This window comes from Ambystoma mexicanum, chromosome 1q, assembly GCF_040938575.1.
Source record: "Ambystoma mexicanum isolate Mex_15411 chromosome 1q, UKY_AmexF1_1, whole genome shotgun sequence".
Lineage (NCBI taxonomy): Eukaryota > Metazoa > Chordata > Amphibia > Caudata > Ambystomatidae > Ambystoma > Ambystoma mexicanum.
In genome coordinates, this window is record NC_090922.1 from 93,058,242 (window position 1) to 93,073,755 (window position 15,514).

The 15,514-nt window shown below is 44.0% G+C and overlaps 1 protein-coding gene across 7 annotated transcripts in view; it reads left to right on the forward strand.

Annotated features, from left to right (window-relative positions):
• The window catches only part of ANKRD11 (ankyrin repeat domain containing 11), a 1,995,649-nt gene that overhangs the window by 1,101,606 nt on the left and 878,529 nt on the right, over positions 1 to 15,514 (forward strand). For all 7 annotated transcript variants that reach the window (XM_069635589.1, XM_069635598.1, XM_069635590.1 and 4 more), the window contains one exon: positions 9,951 to 10,121. In XM_069635589.1, coding sequence (XP_069491690.1) covers positions 9,951 to 10,121 — 171 coding nt within the window. The remainder of the gene's footprint in view (positions 1 to 9,950; positions 10,122 to 15,514) is intronic.

Consider the following 15,514-nt stretch of genomic DNA (forward strand, 5'->3'; position numbering starts at 1 on the left):
TCCCCCTAAGTTTGCACCGAAGTTCATTTCCAAATTCCATGTTAACCAGTCTATTGAGCTGCTGGCCTTTTTCCAAGAACCCAAAAGCTCTGCTTAGGTGAAACTCCACACACTAGATCTGAGGAGGGCGGTCCTCTACTATATAGACCAGACCAGACCGCTAAGAAAAACAGATCAGCTGTTCATCTCCATAGCTCCAGGCAGGGAGGGAGATTGCGTCTCTAAGAACGCCATCTCAAGGTGGATAGTCAGATGTATCCAACTGTCTACTCACACCTTTGCTCAGCACTACTGCATTGACACTCATTCCAAGACAGATACTCAAGTGGGACAAGCTGTTCTAAGACATTTGTTCGCTCATTACCCTTCTCGCATCCCACCTCCTTCTAACACTGCTCGCTAATCTATGCACAGCATATGATCTAAGGAGATTCCACAAGCCTCAGAAGGGATACATTACTCATCGTATTTCTGATGCTTGTACCTGCTTAGATTCACATGCGTCCTCCCTTCCTCCCCTCTGAGAAGGCACATGGATGCTTGTAGTCTTATCTATCTTATCTGCTTGGATAATCTGTACTCCTGCTACTCCTCACGCTACCTCAAGTCAGAAAAAATACAATCTGAGGGTCTTACACGCGTGAGGGATCATGGGTACAGTGGACGTCACACTAGGGATAGTATTACTGGCACGCCCTAGTTAGACGCCCCTTTTCGAGTTTCGAAACACAAACTGTAATACTTTGCAGCTTCCACTAGATGTCGGCCTATCCACAGCATTTGAATCTAAGCAGATAACAAGCATCTTAAATAACAAAAAACATTGTTAAAGGGACGTTAGGGTGAAGTTGCACTAGCAAAAACCTATGCAATTAATGGAAAAACATTCATACAGGGATGTTATGGTTACAGGTCAAATTGAAACACTCCACAAATTTGCCAGTTATGGTAAGCTAAGCAACCATAACTCGCAGCAGCAGTGCTCTGCTTACACTAACACCCATAACATCACAAATGTTATTGATGACATCACTGATGACATCACATGTGTAGTAATATTTCATTAAAAGCCTGCACAAGGGATTCTCAATGTAATGTTCACAGAAAACTATCTGTGGCCATTGGGAGAGTTATCATAAGATAGATCATTCATTGCACAATCCAATGCTATAAACACCATTGCAGTACAGACTTCTTTCCAGTGTAGGAGCCAACTTGTGCAGAAACGTACACATTGTCTGCTGCATGCACCATAGAGGATCAATATTGATTTTTGTGCCATGTTGGATGGTGAAATGCAGACTGTTTGTCAGTTTTGCTTACTGTGAAACATGTAATAAGTAGCTAATAGTGCCTCACTGACAACTTATTTCCACTACTTCACACAAGACAGACACCACCTTGCACACCATTACGCCCATGTACATGTAAAATACAGTAGGCAACAAAGCAGGAGTACCAGAAAGGGTTCTTAACTTAACTTGTTATCTTTATGCACACAAACGATTGCTCTGTTGGAGGCCTACTTCTTCCCCTATGTACATGTATCACATGCTGTCACTAAACACTTACCCTTGTCATATGTTCTTACACTAATGTTGTAAGGTCTGCAAACATAGTACCTTTTTCAATGTTTAGTTCTTAACTCTGTGAATAAAACCATCTGCCCTACATATGTCAGTGAACAAAAAGAGGGAGCGAGACATGTGATGTCATCAGGGATGTCATTATTGACATTTGTGGTGTTATCTTTGATGTCATTGGTGTTGGTGTTAGCGGAGCACAGTGCTGGCGTGAGTTATGGTTGCTTAGCATATCATAACTGGCGAATTTGTGGGGTGTTTCGGTTTGACCTGTAACCAAAACGTCCCTGTAAGAATGTTTTTCCATTGAATTTCATAGGTTTTTGCTAGTGCAACTTCACCATAATGTCCCTTTAACGTTTTTAGTTGGTGAATTTCATAGATTTTTATTAGGGCACTGTAAACATAACGTTACTTTAGCATAGTGTATGTAGAAGTGATGCTATGTTTGTAGTACCGCACCTTCACTATAACGTCCTTTTAGCAATATTTTTTGTGGCTGATTATGATAAAAAAAAAGCTTTTTTCAGAGTCGCAATGTAAGTGGCAATGAAGGGAGGCAGTGCGACACGCATTGTATACCATCCACACAATTGTATGCTAAATGGAAGGAATTGTGGTACTGTGGAAAACAATGCAGTGGTAACAGGTTGAAATGGGTGGCTGTTGAAACCGATAGTTGTGCGTGTTGCAGTGTGTTCTCAAGAGCGTAAGTGCGCAACAGCAAGCACAAACATTATTCCAATACTTCCAAAACGGGCAGCAAGGCAATGTGTTGAGAGCGTGCTGAATTCGGAAATGCAGTCATATCAACAGGGATGCTATTTGTGGGGAAAACTGTTCGTGCTGTGAAATGATGGATTCCATTTGTGTACAGTACGACAATGGCACAAGTTGTAAAAAGACACAAATACACTTCTTCACAATGTACAAGGCTTTCTCCATTTTCGTACTAAATAAAAAATAACACGCCTTTCATGGGTGTCTGCATAATGGAATACACAATTATGCAGGAGATCGGAAACAGAAGCATTACCTGGCCTACTGCCTCCCTCAGCACAAATAGCACTGAAAATCGTGTTACATGGTGTTCATTTGTCCCTCCCCCAAGCTACAATAATAATAGTCGTGATTGAGGGTCAGTGTCTCACAGACAACCCAAAAGCAATCACTTCATTGTAGGTGCTCCATACACTTACAAACTCACATGATAAACTCCACCCAACTCCCACCGGACTCTGTTTTCCATTCACTGTCAAGTAATGTATGTGCAATTCACCCACAAAGCATACGCTGTGGCTCGTACAACACACAGCCATAAGCTCACCCTCTGCATTTAGCTTGACAAATATACCGTATACCACAGTCTGTGCGTGCACTCCGCACTCAGAAAGCTTATTGCGCAATCTTGTGTCCTCCACTGTCCCAAATATAAGGTGGCCATGCGCAGAAGGGGCGTATGTTACACGTACAACCCTGCAACTGTCACTGTCTGACTTTCCAGGTGTGCGTGCGCGGGAGTAGGGGAATAAATGTCAACCAGTGTAGGGGATGTCCTTTGTAGGGGTGGCTTTTAAGAAAGCTGTTTTTATTTTTTAAAACTGCTCCTACAGTAAACTCTTTTTTTTGGGCTTTTATAATTGTTTTTTTGTTGCACTGCGCCTCACATTCTTACAATAGCGTCTTCAGTGCAGCCTGTAGATCGGTATGCCAGCAATATGATTAATCAAGGCCTAAATAGATTAAAAATAAACATAAACAGTGAGATAGCTGATGTGTCAAGGTTGCAATCTAAGACCCTAATTGGTGGCAGATGGCAAGTAAACTACGTCCCATTGCTCTGTTTATTACATCTTAGAAAAGTGGTTTTAAAGCAGCTTATTTCCAAAATAAAACATCCTTTTAACATAAAGGTGCATGAGGAGAAGAAGAAACTGAAACAAGATATTAATAATCTTCAAAAAGCGACATCGACCAATCTTGAACCTATCAAAAATATTCGCTGAAAGCCTTTAACCAGATGCATTATCAAGAAAGATCAGAAGAGATACTGATGTTAATTTGCAAACACCATAACAGGGACATTTTGGCAATTCTAATTGAAGGCTCGTTAAATCAAAATGCCATGATGACTAGTGGAGTAATTTCAGATTCTTGGAAAGTCACTTTTCCATGGTGTTAAAAAGCCCAACAAAGGTAATTGCCTGTTCCACGATGGATACCTTGGCACATAGAACATTGCCGAGTCACATGAAGATATCCAAGCTGCAATCTCCAAATGAAAAATCTCGCAGGCAGCGGTCCCTGATGGCCTCACAAACATTGTTAAAAGTGAACAAAGTCCAGCGGGCATTGTGTATAAAAATAGCAACGACAAACTAAATTCCCTCATGGCAAACAGCAACAGCAGTATATACCAATATATATAAAAGGCAATCTGGACGATCTGTCCAACTATCACCTGATTGCCTTGCTCAACTTCATTGGGAAAAAATCTGCTGCATTTCTTCAACAAAAAAAATGTAAATTTGTGCAAATGACTGATATTGTGGATTGTCGGCAAACTGGTTTCACAAAAGGTGTGAGGACTGAGCTTCATTTAATCCTGCTCAACCTGCTGAAATTGGAGTTCATAAAAGGGAGCAAGAAGTTGTTCATCGCTTTTGTTGACCTCCGCCAAGCCTTCGACTGTATTTACAGAGAAATGCTGTGGAGAAAACTACAACAGTGGAGTTGTCCGGTGGAGTTGCTACAGCTAATGATTGCGCTACACCCTAATGCATCAATTTGAGTTAGATTGAACGCAGGAGATCTGACTGAACAAATTTTCACACAACACAGATTGATCTGCAGATTCTCCTAAGCTCCATGAGTACCTGCAGTTCAACAATCTAACCATCAATGTAAATAAATCTAAAATCCTGGACTTCAGAGAGAAGTTCAGAATAAGGGACAAGAACTTCAAATGGTTCATAGCCAACAAATCGTTCGATGGGACAGTGCATTCGATGCCTGGGCACACTGTTTAATGGATCCATTTGTGATTGGGACTGGACCCAGGACTTGAACGTGAATGCAAACATTGTCACTTCAAGGAGCTAAGTTAAACACGATATATGGTAAATTAACTTTAAAACCTGTGTTGATGTTTTACATCCAAAAAGTCATCGCACCATTCACTTTTGGCTCTGAAGCTGGTTTTAATGTGTCATGGCTTTTGGGATTATCTGGAGGGCATGTTTTCTCTCAATGTTTCAATAGTGGCAATCCGCTATGAACTTGGCCTTGATTCGCTTTATTTTACCGTTCTCTGGAAATCTGTAGCAGTATTTAGGAAAATGCAAATTAGTCCAACAGCCCTACCCTATCAGATCCTAGCTCCAAATACAGAGAACCATTTTCCAGGGCTATTGAAGGTATGGACAGATAAAATTGAAGCAATACTGAACAACGCCAATATTAAGATGGAAACAGTGTTGTCTAACCCATGTGCCACAAAAATAAATTCAAGAACCTGAATTGGATGCAGACCATCGAGAAGAGATCCAAAAGTCTGCAATTAACATGGGTGTTGCTCTTGGAATCAGACACTGAAATAGCTCATAAAAATGTCCTTCCCACTATCATCGAAATCAGTTCATGAGGCTGCGGTTAAACTTATATCCAACCAAACAGATGCCCTTTCTAAAGCCCGCCAAAGCTACTCAAGATAATAGTTGTCGGTTCTGTCAAACGGCTGTGGAATCATCTAAACACTTGGATCATTGAATGTTTAAGCCACATTAGTCAAAGAAATACTTTTTGAGTAACTTTGCCCCCCCAGAACGAAAATAAGGAAGGTTGGTGGTTCCTGCTGCTGGTGGGACAAAATGTGAAGTTAATATGTCCAGTGTGGGGATAGGAGTGGGAAGCTACTTGCTAGTAGATTGAATGGAATAACAGAGAAACCATGTATTCACAGTATTGTGAATGATCAGGGGGGTGTAGTGGTGAAAAATGCTGATATTTGTCAGTTTTAAGAGGTTTTATGAGAAATTGTATTAGGAAGAGGTTTCCTTCTCAGGAGGAATTGGAGGATTTCTTTGCAGATTTAGATATTCCTCAATTGACATTGGAGGAAAACGGGAAATTGGAAATGGAAATTGAGACGGATGAATTTTTGCGGGCTATTGAGCAGCTTGGGGCAGTTAAATCTCCAGGAATGGATGGTTTAAAACTTTAGCACCTATTTTGTGTAGATTGACAAATCACCTTCCTGCACAAAAGTATTAAACAGTCGATGTGCGAGGCGATGTTTACCTTGATACTAAAAGAAGGGAGGGATCGTAAGAATTGTAGTAATTGTGGGTCCATTTCATTGCTGAATGTGGTTGTGAAGATATTTGCGAAGGTTATGGCGAATAGGTTGTAAACATGTATAGGGAAATTGATTGATGAATCTCAGGTGGGGTTTATGAAAAAGTGTTGGAAATGATAACATAAGAAATTTGGTTGACATGAGTTTGCAGCAGAAGGAGTTATTGGATACAGCATTGGTTTTTATGGATGCGGAGATGGTGTTTGATAGGGTAAATTGGAGGTATTTGACGTTTGCGATGGAAAGGATGGGAATAGGTTTCTGGGGCTAATTGGTTGTCTTCAGGGTGTAGCTAAAGCAATGATATGGGTGAATAATGTGTTATCTGAGTACTTTGAACTTACTCGGACAAGACAGGGATGCCCCTTATCGCCCTACTTTTTCAATCTCGCTTTGGAGCCATTATTGGCCTACATTCATGGGGTACGGTGTATTAGGGATCTGAAGTTTGGTCATAAGGAAGTTAAGTTCTTTCATATGCAAATGATATGGTGGTGATTCTCACGAATCCTGAACGGGTAGTGTAGTTCTAAAGAGTATCTTTGATAAGGTAGGTAAGTTATCGGGGTGTAAGATTAATTGGGATAAAACTGAGGTGTTTCCGATTACTAGGACTTGTGTACGGGATAATTTTTTGGATTGGAATTGTAGATGGACTGAGTCTAATGTGAATTATTTTGGTGTTTACCTGACTAGGGAATTGGAATTAAATGTGGAGAAGGTACTAGCTACTTTGAGAAAAGATATTAGGAGATGGGAGTGCTTACCGATGGGGATCTGGGCAAAAATCAATGCAAGTAAGATGACTCTTTTACCGAAGGTACTTTGTCATGCAGTCTTTACCCTTGAAAGATTTCGAAAAAGATCTGAGCTACTATTGACAGTTTTTGAAAACTTTTTGTGGGGGGAAGAAGAGGCCGAAGATTCCGAAGTTTATCTTGATGCGTAGTACTAAATGTGGAGGTTTTGGATACCCACATTTGGAGCATTACTATAAAGGGTTTCTTCTGAAGAAGGCAGCGCACTATTTATCATTGGGAAATGGGTCGGAACTCTTTTGGGTGTTGATTGAAAGGTGTAAAATGTATGGTTTTCTGTTGGCTGCTATTGCTTCAATGGGGAAACTACCTGGCAGGGATAGTAAGCTACCGACTATTGCTGTCACTAGGGAAGTTTTGATTTGGTGGTTAAGTATTTTTCAGGGGAATATGTATCTCAATTACAGAGCCTCTATTTGACTTAATCCGAGCTTACAAATTGCCAATAAACGTATATCTTGGAGGACTTGGGTCTCGAAAGGGATTTTGTGTATCAGGGATGTCGTACGGGATGGCTGTATGTTAACATTTGAGGAGTGGAAAAGGACGTTTCATTTAGCCAAGAGGGAAATTAATAGATTTGTGACGTTGAAAGCACTATTGAGTGAGAGGTTGGCAATGGTGACGAGGCCATTGGAGGAGGTGTCATTGGGTAGTAAGATTCTCATGTCGTCACCACGAATGGTAAGCACCGATATTAACTTGATGCCAGTGTGTTCTGCGGTTGCTGATTCTGGCAAGGGAGTGTTGAAGTGGAAAGAGGAATTGAGATGTGAGATTACAGAGGAGGAGTGGGAACATATTTGGGGTGTGGGGATATAGGAGTACATTTAGATCTCAAATTGCGACTAATTCACCTGAACATTGCGGGACATTTGTATTGGACACTGTTACGTATGTGTAATTTGGGACTAGCTGACGATGATTTGTGTTGGGGATGTGGGAAGGAGAAAGGTACACTAATTCATATGTTGTGGTATTGTTCCTGTGTGTTGGACTTCTGGGTGGGAATATTGGATAGACTTTGTGCAATTTTGTCCATAAGTATTTCTAGGATGACTATGCATGTGTTGCTTTTGTCAGGAAAGGGACGATCCGCGGTTGCTCGTAGATCTGGGCAGTGGATTGATAAGGTGCTTATAATTGCAGTAAAGCAGGTGTTGATGGTCTGGAAGAACAGGAAAAAAATCTAGAGTGATGAATTGGATTAATGATGTATTGATATTATCCGATTTAGAGAGGGTGATGTTCGAGAGACAGGGAAAAGAAGATAAGTATCTGACTCTTTGGGCACCATTTAATGAATTGTATGTTGGATGAGTATCTAAGTATTGATTAACTTCATAGGTCTCAATGAGTTGGTAGTGAGCATGCCTGTTGATCTAGGATTCCCACCCCCCGTTTTTGTCTTGTTTGTTTAGTGTGTGTGTTTTAGTGTTTGTTCAGTGGTGGGGTTTTATATGCAAGGGGATTATGATTGGGTATTTATGCATAGAAGGAATAGTTTAATGTATCTGCGATATTATAGTGATTCTTCAAACTTTGAATTACTTTTAATGTATTTGCCTATGTAAAGCAGAGTGGGGAGACGTACTCTGTTTAGCTTTTGGTAATGTATTGAGTTATTTGAAATGCTTGAAAAATAAATATTGAAAAAAATATGTCCAGTGATTTTAATGGCTAAGATATTGACTGAGGAATAATTGACAAACCAGCAGCTTGGTAACCTTTACTCGGTATCAGATGGACTCGGCGAGGGGGTTGGTAATGTACTCATTGAGCAAAGAATGTGATTCATTGAATGACTGCTGTAACAAAGTTTGTATCAAAACTGTAGTTTAATTTAAAAAGAGGAAAATCATATTTAACTGAATGTAAAAGATGGACTCAGCAAGAAAATCTAAGAAGGGGATTTTACGCGGCTTGTTAAAATAGCTCTAACTACCCATGAGGAAGAGCTGCCAAGGCGACTCGTGCTTTCATCCTTCTGAGGTTGTAAATTAAGTGCCGCAATTGTAGGAAACAATTGGAATACATGTTTAGCTCTGACCTCGTCCTTCCTTTCTCCCCCATAGACCGTGTTATACAAAACTAAGTATTCTCTGTTTTCAGAATAGTGTCTGAAGTATGTTTGCAGGGTGGGAGCTAATGGCATATATTAATTTGTGTTGAACTAGGCGTTTCTGTTGTTGTTTCTGTCCACATTAGTACCATTTAGGTTGTTCAAAACATGGAGCTATGGAGACAGTTTCATCACTGGATATGGAGAGACAAAGTGGGGCTGTGTTGTGTTGCAGGCATTATGCCACCTCACTCTGTTTCCCTTTCATGCTGCCAATCAGTTATTTGTTTGATATTTTCTGCTCTGTGGATCCACTTGAGTTTTTCAGACCCAACTTTCCCTTAGCCAAGCCAACCTTTTCTTTTGGCAGGCCTGCCACGCTTCAGAAAATTAACATGGATGATTATATGGTCAGTAAGCACCCTCTGCCGTTCAAATTACCTGCCAATATGGGAAAAACGGCATGATCTGCTGGGACAAGCCCGCATTTCACAAGTTCGGTTACCACTGGCGTATTTGCATCGCAAGAGATTTTTTTTTTTACTTTTGCCTTTTCAATTTGTGTTGGTGACGGTATGTAAATATTATCCATCGTTTGTCAAGTTAACTGCCGTCGGTATGACTTCAAAGTGTAACGGCTGTCTAGACCAACAGTGAATTAAGCAATTTAGCAGAAAGTTGCACAGTATAGACAATTGTAGTAACATATGTGACTATACAGATTAGTACCTTGTTAGGATGGGCCGTCTGTTGCATATGTTCAGGTTGTTTGGATAAATGGAGTTGCAGTAAGCATGGCCCACTCAGAACGTTTAGCTACAATGAATGCTAGATTTATGCTTGCTTTGAGTTTGTATCACATCTAACTCACAGGGCACATTTGCCTATCTGTACCACATGTCATTTAGTTAAAAATAAACCTCCAAAAGCTTTTTCATTTTTTCAAGATTCATGACGAACATGTGGGAGAATGCACACTTAGTTTTTTAGAAATATAATTCTAACTATAAAAAAAATGTTAATTACCGTTCTTGTAAATAACTTCTGTGGAATCAGCAAAAGGTTGCGTCTTGCGTGCTTTCAAAGTTATATGCTTCGATGCAAATAAACTGTAATTTATTTTCTAACAGAGAAACAAGGTCCTGAACGAAAACGTATTAAGAAGGAGCCTGCCAATCGGAAACCTGGGTTAGTGTTTGGAATGGGCCTGTCGGGCATGAGGGCTGGGTATCCTCTTTCAGAGCGGCAGCAGGTTGCTCTGCTAATGCAGATGACTGCTGAAGAATCGTTAAATAGTCCAGGTGAGATGTCAGCTTTACCCCATTTTCCAACTCTTAATGGATATGTTGCTTTCTCCTAATCATTGAGGTATCTCTGCTATATCTTTTTGTCCGTCTGTTTCTGCAATACCAGTAACTCCATACCCCGGCTCCATACATTAGAATAACTAATGATGCCTTGAAGAGAGCCATTAACCATCATAACCTCTTAGCTATGAAGTTTAGAATCTTGTAAAAAATAGAAATGGCGTTCTCCAGCATGGGGTCTGGCATGGATTCACATGCTCATGAATATTCCCCGTCAGGCCGGGATTCCTCGGTATAGAAAAAAAATCAGTATCAGTTTCGTTTCTGATCTGTCTTTCTCAGTAGTAATCAATCACTGGTCTCTGGGTCATACTGCCCCCAGCCAATGACTGCCCTCTCCCTAAGCCCTGCCCCTGGCAGCCATCCTCAGATTTTTACCACATGTTCAAGTGTTGGGAGTCCTCGTGCTGTAGCTCTCGAGCTTTTGCTGCGTTTTCGCGCTTTTTCAGGAGATTTTCTCATTTTTTCAGTTAAATAGAGCCTCGAGCTCCACCGTGTCTACATCCGATCAACGGGGATCCCTTTCGGAGTTTCTACGCCCCTCAAGGGTGAAGATTTCGTCGAGTTACACTTTTGGAGGATTCCAGAAGTTCCGAGGCCTACCCCGGTCATGGCCCAGGAGAAAGGAAGCTCGACGCCCGGGAAGCTGTTCAGGACCTGCCCTGGATGCCAGCTTCAGAACGTTTTCAAGGAGGACGAGCATTCGTTATGCCTCTACTGTCTCCATGAGGACAAGACGCACCAGGAAAAGGACTGCACGTTTTGTGGGAACATGTCGGAGCGGACCATGAAGGATCGCCACCTCCGTCTCGCCAACTGGCTGGAAGGTAAGAGCTGGCCAGGCGAGAAGAAGAAAAAGAAGTCCGAGCGGCGATGGGGGCCCAACAAAAGGCTAAGCACCGCGAGTCCACGGGCACCGGGAGTGCCGAACGGTCGGGCTCCTTGGCTGCCAGGCAGGGACGCCATCCTCCTGTCTTCTTCTTTACGAGGAAGTATCTCGAGTAAACTCCGGAGCCCCGAAGCCTCTTTGGAACGAGCTGGATGGCACCTTTCCTGAGCATCGCCCTTACTTCCAACAGCAGTTGAGGGACGTGATTTTCCTTCCTGGCCACGGGAGGAATGCGGGGGCATTTCTTCTGGAACTCGAGGGCGTGCCCCAGGGCCAGGGCGTCCAGCACCCAACGGTCGGTGGAGATGGACTCCCACATGCCGACGAACTTCGTCAGCCGGCCTCCCACCTGGGTGCTTCGGCGGGGACCCGACGGTCGGTTCAATCTTGCTTGGAGGCCGCTTTGCCTCCTTGACCACCTTGGCGACGACGGCAGGATCCACCTGACTTGCCGCGTCCCCTGTAGGCCTCCTGCGACAAAGATCTTGCCGCTTGACGGTACGTAGAGGAGCTGCTGCCGGCTCCCTTGGAGGCACCCTGTCTGCCTCCGGAGCTCCGAAAGGACGGCCGTCGCTGTTGGAGCACACCCAGTGCACGGGCCGTCTCCGTGTCCTTCTTGATCGCCTGAAGGGACTCAACCGCCTTGCCAAAAAGGTTGATCCCATCGAAGGGCATGTCCAACACCTTGGTCTGTACGTCCTGTTGGAAATCCGTCGCCTTGAGCCATCCTAGTCTTCTCAGGCAAACGCTGTTGCCCAACTGACGGAAACCAGTGTCGGCGACGTCCGTAGCTACCGTAATGGCACGGTCCGAGGCATTCTCACCTTCCTGTAAGATTTCCAGGGCCTCAGCCCTCTTGGTGTCCGGAAGGAAGTCCAACAGAGGGGCGATCTTGAACCACAACTCGCATCCAGCTTCCTACCCTCGCCGTCCAGCAGGGAGGTTGAAGTCGAGGCCGATGGGCGCCCCCCCCCCCCTCTTCTTGGCCGGCGCCGAAACAACCGAATCCGGGGTAGGTTGCGCCCTAAGGGACAAGGGGGCAGCGTCGGGGACCCGATACTACTTCTTGTACCGGTCCCTCTTCGCAGGAGCCGTGGCAGGGTTCTTGAGGAGGGCGAGCCACTCATCCCAGATGTCATCAAGAAGCGATATGGCGCGGACCGTCTTCCTTTTAGCCTCGCGCCGTTGGTAAAGGAACCCTTCCTTCTTTTCATCGGGGCAGAGCTGGAAGAGCTCGGATGCCCGGGAAATCATAGCATGGAAGGATGCAATCTCATCGGGCGAGGACGCCCGGGCAGGGGGTGACGGGGGACACGTCCCGTCGTCGCCTCCATCGCCATCCGTATCCGTCATCTCTATGGGTAATGGACCGGGGGAAGGCAGAGAAGGCCGCAGAGGCGGGAGAGGAGGCCTAGGATGCCTGAAAGACGACTCCCTCCGCGGTGGCAGGGAGACTCTGGTACCTGAGGGCGCCTCCACTGGTGTAGCCTCCACAGGCTGAGCCAGGGCCGCGGCGACATCCTCAATCGAGGTCTTAGCAGGGTGAATTAAGGCCAACGTCACCTTCTTTACGCCTGGGGCCTTCACCTTGGGGGGAGGGTCCGAGCCTCGCTCCCCCTCTGCCGGAATCTTCGAGATCGACCGGGGCTTCTCCAGAAGCTTCGCCGGGTTCTCGGACCTCCTCTTACCCGAGCCAGAGCGTTGGCTCGTGGTTGATGTCGCCGGGGAGGTTGTTCTCCAGCATGGGTCTGGCATGGATTCACATGCGAACCCTCCCGCCTACCCCTCTGCGGCTGTTCACTTGGTCATACTGCCACTTCACGTGCTACCAAATCTGAGGATGGCTGCCAGGGGCGGGGCTTAGGGAGAGGGCAGTCATTGGCTGGGGGCAGTATGACCCAGAGACCAGTGATTGGTTACTACTGAGAAAGACCGATCAGAAACGAAACTGATACTGATTTTTTTTTTTTTTTTTCTATACCGAGGATTCCCGGCCTGACGGGAATCCATGCCAGACCCATGCTGGAGAACAACAGTTACAGGTAAGTAACTTGTTCCATATGCTGCTTGCTTTTTTCGCACCAACAAGGAAAGGAAGTGTTTCATAAACCCTGTTATCCTTCATTTTGTATACGTCAGTCATTCTTCTTTTTTTTTTTTTGTCAATTGCATGCAACTTCCTCCGGTAGAGAATCGTTGTTTTTCCACCTTACGGTGACATTCATTTTTTTGTTCTATCTAGTTTCCTCCATTGAATAATAGTAATTCCATTGACTGTTGGAAACAGGCGTAATTCCTACAATTGGCACTGCATGCATAGCTCAGGGTAGTATTGGTCTTCACGTATTCATGCCATAGCCACATTCTTAGATTGTAGCTCTTGGCCTGGTAACTTAACCCACCTCCCTAAGTTTCATATCCGCCAGAGTGCTTGGAAACCATGCACATGGCAGCAGTATATGTTATAAATCCCCATCGCGTAACTGAAAATGTAGCTGTGGTCAATTATGAACTGTAGAATATTGCTTCCAATCTATAGTTTCATAATATGGCAGTGGATGGTTTCTTGCTTGTTCGTCCATGTTTCAAAGTCCTTTAAAAAAAAAAAAAAAAAGGAAAACTCTTTGACAAGCAAACAGTTTTGGCTTGTGTAGAAGTATTAGGCATTTGCCTGGCACTGCTATTAGATGCCCTTGTATTTGCACCATTTTGCACCTGCTTCCATCAATGGGCCGTTAATAGCACCATGGCAGTGCCTGCAAGTGTCTTTGCCATGCCTGCACAAATGCCCAAACTGGTGGCATTACCAATGCTATGTCAGACCGAGTTTAAATTGACTTAACTCTTACATTTTTACACTAGGCAAGTTGTGACGTGGGTATATACAGTCAAAACCTCCAGCATCCCTTTGTATGTGAGGTTTCTGTGTTGAGTAGTTTGTGGCTGCCAGCTAATAGCATTCACAGTGTCCAAGTGGGAAATGCTGAGCAAAGAAGATTGCCCATGCTTACAGCGCAGGGTAGTCTTGATTCTAATCGACACGGAGGCAAGCGTTATGCTTTACTTTCTTTAATATTGCAACTCACAGCTTTTTAAAATTTTGAACATTTAAACTGAACATTTTCGTTTTACACTTTAGATCCATAGGAAAAAGGAAATCCGATCATTTGAGGAGTTCAAGGAAAAACCAAACTGAACCCACTAGTCCCGTGAACCTCTGGTATTTGGTAGTCCTGAGAACCCTGTCCCTCCACCTATCGGATGCCAGGTCTTAGTTCAAGACGTCTCTAGGCCAGTTCCTTTCCTCTTTCTTTTGGCAGCAAACTCTGCCCGAACTTGAATGTAACACTCTTGCTCAGTGGAACTCATCCAACTGACGCAACTTCCAACTCTTGTTCTCCTTGCCTGGTCGTTCTGACCCACTAGGACACAGCCTGTGCTCCCGGCAACGAGTCTCGTCTCCTACCTGCTCACATTTCATGCCCTTTTCTGGTCGTCTCCTATGAGGAATGGAGAGGTAATCATGAGGCTTGAAATACGCTAAAGACCTTAACATACATGTCAAAAATAGCACTTTTGCTATATCGGGTCGGATATGCTCACCTGTGTCTTTAATGGAATCTAGACTACCCTGCACTGTAAGCATGGGCAATCTTCATTTTATGTTAAGACAGGAGGCGAGCATTATGCTTGTTTAAATCTCGCCACCACTCTTAGTTATTTCTGATACTGGTTTAAAATAAAAGGTCTTAAATGTTGCTTCGGAAGACCAATCGTCTTACTTCATAATGTCTTGCAGCGATACTCCAGCTGAGAAAGCTCTAGACGCCATTAGTCCCCTGGCCGAATGCGTGCCAAATTTGAACAGATCTATGCCCGCCCAATGAATAACTTCTGTAACCCATCTAGCTATCGTGACTGTGGCCGCGGCTTGGTATGGTTTCTTGCGTGCTGTGAGCAGCTGGGTCACTACTACTGGCCTGATGTTGGCTGTCGCTAACTCATCCTTTATGCATTGCGCTATGCATATCTTCTTGTTTCCTGGAAAGTAGGAATAGGAAATGATCTTAGAATCATATTTCGTCGTTCTTGCTATGCTGAATGCTACTCCTTCTGTGTAAAATAGATTTGTCTATTTCCAATGCCTTAACATCTGATAAACTCCTACACGCAGCCAAGCAGAGCAGCATTGCCAGTTTACCCGACAGTTTTGACCTGGAGAGTTTGCTCTTCTCCGGCCTTCTGAGAAACAGTCGGAACACTTTCCTGACGTTCCAGAGAACTGCATAATTGGGTTCTGGTGGTTTCCTCCATTTTACTCCCTTGAGTAAGCGAAAGACTGCAGGGTGCTCCCCAATGGTCATTCCTTCTATCCTATCATGCCCCGCTGATACGGCTTATCTGTGTACTCCGAGCATCCTGTACGCCCAGCCATTGT